Raw genomic sequence first — 9994 nt, forward strand, 5'->3', positions numbered from 1 at the left:
AATAATAATAATAATAATGATAATAATAATAGTATCATTACTATTATATGATGTACTTTGTGATGTTGTAAGCGATGTGCTTTTCTTATAACAAAGCGTTTTAAATCTGAATGTCTTATTTTTGAAGCGGGTTTTACGTTTTTCCCTGTGTGAAAGCTGCATGTTGTAACATCTGCAGGCACACACACACACATATACGCACACACAAAACACACACACGCACACGCAAAGGTAGCCCCTCCGGTTACAAACTTTGGACCAATCAGAGCGCCGCTTTGAGTTCCTACGGCACGAGCGACACGAGTTTAACCCGGACCGCTTTCCGAAGAATCTATCCGCTTCAACCTGAAACTGACCATGATTTCTCCACTTCCGGTGACATTAATGACAGCCAACTGATTTGTCAGTGAGGGAAAAAACGTTTTCAAGTGATGTCAATGTTGGGTATGTACGTGCCAGACAGATTCTCCCTGAAATCGTCAAAGGTCCAGGATGGAATCGGTCTTTTCACGGCGAGGCGAGTGAAAAAGGTTTGTAGTTTCTGACTGGAACTGGTTTCACACCGAGTTGGAAGCGTTTAAACTTAGTTTTGGGAAGTTTTTGTAGCGCTGTRGATACGTTTTTACCCCCACTCGCCTTTTTCCCCCCTTAGAGTCGCTGTCAGTCTGAACCGAGATCCGTGACGCTCAGCTGCCACGTAGATATAACTGCAGAGTGGGTTTCTCCGAGTTCACTTCATATATGTCGACAAAGGAGGGAAACTCTGCTCCTGAATCCAGAATAATGTTCGATTAATCTGAACAAGTTCAACTCCTGACGTCATTTTTCCAAATTATAAAACTTGAATGCCCTTGTTTTACATATTTTCACACAGAGCAGCTGTATGGAGCTGTGAAATATAAAGTGGACTTCATGCATTTGAATTGAACTGGATATTTCCACCACGCCCCTTGTATGTTCACAGCTACATGTTACATAAAGCAGCAGGCATGACCTCTGTAATCATTCAACATCTGTCAACAGTGCAAAAAGCAGATTCTTGATCAAAGAAACTCGTTTTAAGCTGTAAAATAAAATGTAAAGAGGTCATGATGTACAATATATAACTGTGCAGACTGTATGAGTTTATTTAATCCTGTAGTTTTCCAGATATAATAAAATGCAGTTTTAACATGCAGATATGCACTCAGTGTAAACAAAACAGTTTGGCTGAATTTTCACAAACAAACAAACAAACATAAAAAACATGTTGAAGTTTACATAGTAACACGGAGTTAGATGGGTGTATAATTCAGAAAAGACATTTAATTGAAAACACTTTAACAAATCTGAGTGTAATTTTGTACTAAAACATCAAAATTGTTGGACTTCTCCTTACCAGACGGCTATTATTTATGCTATTATTTCCTTTTTTTCAGTCACATAGGTTTGTGTAGCTCAACAAATGCATGTAAGAAAAATAAATTGTCTGTATTCTGTAATGAGTTACTTACTATAATTTTGTGTTTTTATTATTCAAACAAAAAAGTAGGTTTAATCAAAAGAAAATTTAAATTAAAAAAAATTTCAGTCAAAAAATTATTTTAACGAATAATAATAATAATAATAATTCAATCAAAACGTTTTTTGCAAAGCAAACTTTTTTTTTCACATGCCAGAAATCTTGAATCTCAAACTATTGGTTGATACTCTGAAGTTTTTTGGTTGAACTCAAAAAAGTTTTGAACTCAGAACATGAACATCTGGGCCGGGGCCTAAAGAGAAACTATGTAATTCGTGTCTCTATTGCTTAGTGCAGTCCGTGTGATTTGGCTCAAATATCTGTCAGCCATAGCGCTAAGCTCTAACCCCTAATTTACACTACATGCGTTCCATCTCCGTTCCGCTGCGGTCCGACCTCCGCAGCAAATACACACCCATTATAATCAATGAGAGTGTTTACACTGGCTGCACACGGCGGCGGTGAACCGACGGCGATCCGTCAAAATTAGAACAGACCCTATTTTTGCCGGATGCCGGAGTCAATTTTTAAAGATTACGTTGCACTAACAGGAAGAGGAATGAGCACAACATCCATATTTTCAAAATAAGACACTATTTGGTGGAATAATTTGCCGGAATAATGTTGAAATTGCAGCTATGTTAATAAATATATGGATATATTTCTACACAAATGCTGTCAGMATGTATCATTCTGTTTGGGAAGCAGATGGAAACATTTAGCATGAAGCATATCTGTACACACACACACGATACACATGGATTTTATTTTGAAATCAGAAGTTTCAGAAAGCCGACAGCGAGACAGTTTCAACTTAGATATCAAATGCCTTTATATCGTTTTCAGCTGTGTTTGGAGTTTGTCTTTCACAGAAGTAATTATTTTTTGCTGTGACTTCCACACTTATCACTGAATTTATGGCGCGATCTCCTTCCTGCAYGTCTGTCGGACCGGAGTGGAGTGGAGGTAGTTTAAACTGGAATTGAAACGGTGCAGCTGYGACCTGCGCAGCAGAGCGGAGACGGAACGCAAGTAATGTAAATCCGGGGTAAGATCCGATCGGCTGCTTTAATAGTTGGATTTTGGTTTTAAGATATTCCCCTCTCACACGAAAATCTGAATCGCACCACAGAGATCAGCTGGTAAAGTTTGGAACATGTCTGAGCGGACCCGGACAACCCCACTGTGTGTCTGTTAGAACTGTTACCAATGTCTGAGGCGACCCTGGCCTGGTGCCTGGGTCTCCATGCTGCAGATCAAGTGCTTTCCCCGGTCAAAGGACAGTGAGTCAGGTCGGTCTTTGAGCTCCACGTCCCGGGAGAGGAGCCAAACCCACTGCRCCTGAATGCATATTATAAGGCAGTGGTTCCCAAACTTTTCAGCTTTTGACCCACAAAATGCCAGCAGCAGAGACCTGTGACCCCAGCTGTTGTTGGTTGATGAACATTGGTTTCACGTCAAACAAACAAGAGCATAGTAACATTATTTATTACTCTCTTTTTGTCCATTTTAAGTCCACTAACTTTACTCATTTGTAACAACAAAGGCAAAAAATTATTGATAGTTGTAATTTTTTTAGTGTAATTAATTCAGAAAATCTTTTCAGGACCCAACCTTGATGTTTCGGGACCCCAATGTGGGTCCCGACCCCAACTTTGGGAACCACTGTTATAAGGTATACAAATGATAAGTGTCGACCAACCTACTAGAAGGTAGAAGAGGGACAGTCTGGACACAATGTATAGGACTGAAAACTGCTCATAATATCCATTTAATGTATTGACAACATTTGATTTGAAGCCGGTGCACCAGGAACTCGCTTCAGTCTGCACTAACCAATTGGAACGCGTCTACATAGTTCCTCTTTAGGCCCCACCTCGGATGTTTATGTTCTCTGAGTTCAAAACGTTTATGAGTTCAACCAGAATTTTTGAGCATCAACCAAAACGAGATCCAACCAAAGATTTGTATTTGTGACATGCGAAAAAAAGTTTCCGTTTTGCAAAAAGCTTTTTGATTGATTGATTTTTTATTGAAATAGCTGTTTTGTATGGTAGACTTTTTTTATATTTTGGTTGCAACTATTTTTTTGATTGAAATTTTTTTGATTGAAACTACTTTTTTGTTTGATTGAATAGTAAAAAAAAAAGAAATTACCTTCATAGAAACTGTAAACTACATTAGATGTCACCCAGTTGTAATTTTGGCTACCATTATGTTGTATAAAAACACTGTTAATCCTGTTGTTTTCTTCCAAGGGAGAAAAGTTTGGCCCCTTTGCTGGTGAGAAAAAGCTGCCCAGTGAGTTGGATGAAAGCTTGGACAACAGGCTGATGTGGGAGGTGAACACACACACACACACGTCTCTAAGGTTTTACACATTTTAAGGCACACATTTAAAGTGACACTGAAAGAAAAAGTGTAATTGTAAATAAATCTGCCAGGCGTCTTTTAAAGCTGGTGTTGCCCATCGCACGTAATCACATCTTGAAAGGCAGCTTGATCAGATTTCAGCACACATAAAGCAGATCTCCATCTGCTTCTGCACATTTATGTTACTTTTGTAAAAATGTGAAGTGCGGATTGTGCTGCTTGACTATCTTATATAATAGTTGACATATATCTAGGATTTAAAGGGTTGGTTGTGAAATGATGCTTAGCTCCTGGGTTCAGGTGTGAGCTGCCCTCTGCAGGGGGTGGGTGCATATCCTGGACCTGGGGGGTATAGAGTATGTATGGGGAGTGTGACTGGATTGTGGCGTCCATCTTGTGTGTCTTTGAATGAGTGGGTGAGAGGATGAGGGTGGGACTGTGTGATTGTGTTTATGTATGCTTGTATTTTTGTCAGGCTGGGACTTGGGCAGCCCCTTCTTCGGGATCATTTGAGGGCCCATTACTCCCCTGCCGTGCTGTCCTCTGGTGGGTTGTGCCTTTGCCCGCCGGCGCACTGGTGGCTCTCGTTGTCCGGGGCTGGGTGCTTGGGCRTGTGCCGGCTCGGCCCGGTGGCTGCCCGGTGGGGCTTGGGTCCCTCTGGCCCCATCGGGCCTTGGCCTGGGGTGGGGTGCGCCGGGCCTCTGTGTCCATGCCTGGATCCACTCTGGCGCAGTGGGTACCGGCGGGGCCTGTGAGTTCGTCGCTGCTGGTCCCAGGGGTTGCTGTGTGTGGTCGCTGGTGGGGCTCTTCCGGTTCTCTCCGGTGGTCCTCTTTGGGGGGGGGGTGGGCGGCCCTTCCGGCGCGGGTGTCTCTGGGGCTGCGCGCTTGGGGTCCCTCTCGGGGTCTTTGGCGCTGGTCTCCCTTATGTCGGCTTCCGGCTTTGCGGGTCGGGTCTGTGGTCCCCCACAGTCACTTAGAGATATGCATTTTCACACAGAGATATGCATTTTTGTTGCTGTGGTTTTGCTATCTTTGTTTTTGTAAGTGTGGCGCCAAGAAGTCGGGTGTGCTGTCTTGGGTTTTCTCAACATATATTTCACATATCTTCTAATCTCTCTTTCACTCTTTCTCATTACATTTCACTTTTTTCTTTCTCTTTCTTTTTCTCCTATTAAAAAAAGGGAAAAAAAAAGCCACTGATGATGAAGCTAAGATTCTAATATTCTGATATTCAGTTCTGCTTTCTACTGAAGTGGCAAAAAAAAGAAAGAAATGACGCTTAGCTGCTACCACATCCCACTTTAGTTCAGTTTGCATTTTTGTCTAAGTAATACCGTTTTTGTGTTGCTGAGGTTGGTTGGCTGTAGCAGCTGTTTAGAATTGCATTGACTCCTAAAGTTAATCAGTTGTAGAAACACATCCAATGATAACTTTCTGAGTTTCATTAAAATCATTAATGTGCTAAGAAGACAGACAAATGAACACACACATACCCAAGCAACATTATCACWTTTTGCCTTCAGTGACAAGAGTAATTACAACTCATTTAAACGAACTCTTTCTCAAATGTTCTAATTGCATTATAGATATTAGTCTTCACAGTTTTGTGTACATAAGGTTCTTCCTGCTTTGTTGTTTTGTGTATTTTTTCTGTTCTGTCTAAAACACTTTGCATAATTTCTCCTAAAATTAGCAGACAACGCAGATTTTTTTCTTGATCTAATACAACAAAACACATTTTTTTGTTTTTACCAAACTGTTTTCATTGAAAGAACTGTTGAACGTTTTGTTGTCAAGTAAAAAAGCAAAACATTTTATTTAACACATGCTACATACTGTATATTGCATTACTGCATATGTATTTATACAGCAGCACTGAAACTAATCAGCCTAAAAACAGTAAAAATATAATGTGCTTCCCTTTGCTCAATACACAGTTCTATAGCTCACAATAGTCGTGTTTCCCTCAACGTTTCTTGATGCACATTTTAGAGTATTGCATCAGAAAAGGTGAATGGAAATGGCTTGATTTGAAAAAAATTCCTCTGATTCRTGTAAAAGCTGATACGCTCGCTTGAGGTGGTTTTAGTTTTTTTCGAAAAACACTAAATGCGCAAAATGACAGTCTGATCAGTTTTGAGTCTGGTGGTTTTGGCTCTGATGATCCTGTACCTTCTTCCAGATGGCAGGGGTTGAAACAGGAAGTGGCTGGGGTGGGTGGGGTCAGAGGAGATACTGACGGCTTTCTTCACACATCTCTTGTTGTAGAGGTCCTGCATGGGTGGGAGGGCAGCTGCAGTGATGAACTGAGCAGTCTTCACTACTCTCTGCAGAGCCTTGTGTTCAGCAGCAGTGGCACTACCATACCACACTGTGAGACAGCTGCTCAAAGACTCTCCACAGTGGACCTGTAGAAGTTGCAGAGTAGCTGCTGTGGCAGTTTAGCCCTCTTCAGACGATGGAGGAAGTGGAGGCGCTGTTGGGCTTTCCTGATAATGTGGGATGTATTCAGTGACCAGGTGAGATCCTCTGAGATATAAACATCGAGGAACCTGAAGCTGTCCACTCTCTCCGCTAATGTCCCCTCAATACTCAGGGGTTTGTGCGCTCTACTCCCTCGCCTGAAGTCCACAATYAGCTCCTTGGTTTTGCTGGTGTTGAGGGAGAGGTTGTTGGTGGTGCACCACTCTGCCAGGAGCTTCACTTCATTAGCTAGCGTAGCTAGCGCCAGCTTAGCGTCACTATGTGGAGGAATATAGACAGCCCATATATGGATTATGGTGAATTCCCGGGGGAGATAGAAGGGCCGGCATCTCACCACCATGTATTCCAAGTCAGGGGAGCAGAATCGCTCGACAACAGCTGAGTTGGTGCACCACCGATCGTTTACAAAMACACACAGTCCTCCASCCTTTGTKTTGAGTGATGCGTCAGTGYGGTCCRCGCGGTGCGCTGTTAGCCCCTGTAGCCTGATAGCAGAGTCCGGTATGCAATTATGGAGCCAAGATTCCGTGAAAATGAAAACACAGCAGTTCCTTGTTTGGTGATCTGAAATGAGCCTGAGTCTTAGTTCGTCCATTTTATTATCCAGTGATACGTCTGCTGCTGACCTTAGTTCGTCCATTTTATTATCCAGCGATCGGACATTAGCGAGCAGCAGCGTGGGGAGTGGTMTCCTAGCTAGCTTCGCTAGCCGCCCTCGGACACCCGCTCGCTTACCCCGCTTCTGTTTAYGTTCGCATGCCCGTCGTCTGCGTCTTCCGGTCGGATATGGCTCYGCATTAGCTTGCGGTGTTCTGGGTTGGAGAATATCCAGCGTGAAGTCGGCAACTGGTAGGCTGAAAGGTACATTTATACAGCACTTACAAATATCTAGCAGTGTTTTTCTATCATAGACTATGCTATATTTGCCCATCTTGGACAGATASTGTGTAAAACACATGCAATAAAATGCGAATATTAAACAAATTAAAAAAAAGTAATAAAAAGAAAGAAAAACTGCACGTTAGTGGGAGAGGTAGCCAGCTGCTGCCGTCTCCAGCGCCGCCATAGTAACAGCAAAAAAGGGTGCAGAGTGAAGTTAAAAAAAATCTTATCATATTTGCCCCTTATTTTCAAAAATCAACTTCAACACACAAACAAGCTCAAGCTGGAAATAACTCCAAATTAAAAAAATAAGTAAATAAAACAAAATAATAAAACATTTTATTATTTTATCCTAAATAACTAATATGTCTAATTTAGTCAAAAAACTATTTCAGATAACTAGAATATGTGTGGTGAAGCCAAATAACTGTTATATCTGCCTTCCATACATGCTGAATTGACCCCGCTGGTGCTGCGCTCTCATCTTCATCATCATATTCATCAGAGCAGAAGCCGACATTAGCAAGATGGATTTATGACCGAACAAACGTCCACATATTTTTTCTTCTCTGTGGGTAGCAATACATAAAAAACATTAAAATTTTCTCCAAAAGCACGGGTGTGAAAAAAACTACGGTTGTTAAACCTTCTCTCTGCGCGACGTGCAGCAGGAAGGAGGAGGAACTTGTGATCCCGCGACAAGACGGCAAGAAGTAACTTTTCGACAGCGGGAGGGGGAAATTTTGAGGATTTTTTTCTCGCTTTACGTGTTTAAAAACGCCATATTTCTTCATTTATTTTCAGAATATTTCAAATAAATGGCCCTACAAAAAATAAAAGAAATTGTTTACCTGCCCGGTCGAGCAGGCATCGCGACACACCCACCTGCCTTGACAATGGGTTTTACCTGCCCCGGGCAGTCGGGCAATAGGATTTGTCGAACCCTGCCTGTGAGTTTGGGATTGTTGCTACTGGTCATTCAGTCCCTGTGGGAGAGTCTGGTTTGTGTTGCAGGCAGTAAGTTGGATCCCTTCAAGATGAGAGTGGAACTCTGACCATTTTTTGTATCATTGTTCTGCGATCTCTGGGTCTCACTGGAGCAGTTCACAGTCAGGTGTGAAGCGGCTAGGATGAGGATCAGCGCCTCCAAATCTGAGACCATCGTCCTCAGTCTGCCCTCTCTGGGTTGGGAGTAAGGTGCTGCCTCAAGTGGAGAAGTATATAAGTATCTTGGGATTTTTGTTCATGAGTAAGGAAAGAATAGAGTGTAAGATTGACAGACAAACTGATGTGGCGYATGCAGTATTGCATACGCTATGTTGGTCTTTTGGGGGTGAAGAGAGAGCTGAGCTACAATTGGTTTTCCTCATAGCGTAGCTAGGCGCTTCCTTAGAAATTGGATATGTAATTCAGTTATCTGGGATAAACTCAGAGTAAAGCTGCTGCTTCTCCACATTTTATAGGAAAATAAGGCTAATTCTGTTTTATGACCACTCTTACAGCCCTTACAGCATTTTTATAAAAAAAAAAATTGAAAAACTCCTTCAGCATGAAGGAAATTATCCTAATGTTTTAATAATTTCCAATTAGTTTTTATGCAATTTTTTAGGTTCCATATTTGCTCTTCTACACCCTCACAATGCTCTGTATTTAGTGACATGTACTGTACCTACAATGATACTACAAAGTACACCGACAAACACCCTGACATGACTCTGTTGGACAATGTCAGGATTCAGGTACTGTACATGCCAGAGGCCTGGGGTCAGAAGGGATCCTGAATTGAACAAGACTGCACAGCCTTTCCGTTACTTTCTTCCCGTCCCACGTATTGAGATAATATCCTTCATTTTGATTGGTTTTCAAAAGCCCGTGTTGCCTGAATACTTGGCTTGTATTCAGTGATTGGGAAAGAAGTGTAGGCTGTGATTAATGTCAGTCAGACTGAGCACGTGAGTTCAACTTGTTGCTGTCTTTGCTCAGCAGGAGAAAGTTGTAAAAACTGTTCACTCACAAATGTTTTTCTGTTGACTGTCAGAAATAAGGAAGGGAAATTTTTAAACCTGGGAAACATCTTAAAGGGGAAGGCCGCCTTGACGTGTCCAGGGTGTGCACAGTGGCTGTGTCTCAATTCACGGGTTGCAGCCGATGTCGGCTGCATTTGTCGGCCTCTTACGTCACTGCCCTGCACCATAGGCTGTCCCAATTTGCAGGCGCCTACACAAGCAGCTGACAAATGTGACTGACAAAACACTGAAAATATCGGCTGTATCTGAGTATTCAATGCGGCCGATGGTATCCCAGAACTCATTGCGCAGTCATCAAATTTAACAGAAAAACAAAGATGCCAGAGTTGTATTTTTTTATTTACAGCAGTTTTTTATGACAGAGTTTGGAAATTTATCATGGACCAAAGAACGTAAGTTAAACAACTTAGCTGAAGAAACTTTTGTTGCAATGAGATGTTAAATAATATGCAGTTACAAGTACTGATACTAGGGCTGTGTATTGCCAAGAATTTGACGATACGATACATATCATGACAGAGGGGTCACGATACGATATTTCCCGATAAATTGCAATACTGTAAACAAGGTGATATATTGCGATTTTTTTGTCCAAAAATTCTATTAAATAAAAACCTCTTACAGGGAAAAAAAAAAGAAAAACCAAAATTCTTTTTTTTTTGGAAAAAAAGAGCAAAACCAAAATTCATTTACAATATGGTCACCCAACACTTAACAATAGCCTCTA

At 41.7% G+C, this 9994-nt stretch overlaps 1 protein-coding gene across 1 annotated transcript in view; it reads left to right on the forward strand.

Moving 5' to 3' along the window:
• Nucleotides 1–265: 265 nt before the first annotated feature.
• prdm5 (PR domain containing 5) overlaps nucleotides 266–9994 on the forward strand; it is a gene marked incomplete in the record, with an annotated part of 81217 nt that continues 71488 nt past the window's right edge. Inside the window, 2 exon segments of the mRNA XM_014020549.1 lie at nucleotides 266–530; nucleotides 3760–3843. Coding sequence (XP_013876003.1) covers nucleotides 432–530; nucleotides 3760–3843 — 183 coding nt within the window.

The sequence above is a fragment of the Austrofundulus limnaeus genome, unplaced genomic scaffold (genome assembly GCF_001266775.1).
Source record: "Austrofundulus limnaeus strain Quisiro unplaced genomic scaffold, Austrofundulus_limnaeus-1.0 Scaffold256, whole genome shotgun sequence".
Lineage (NCBI taxonomy): Eukaryota > Metazoa > Chordata > Actinopteri > Cyprinodontiformes > Rivulidae > Austrofundulus > Austrofundulus limnaeus.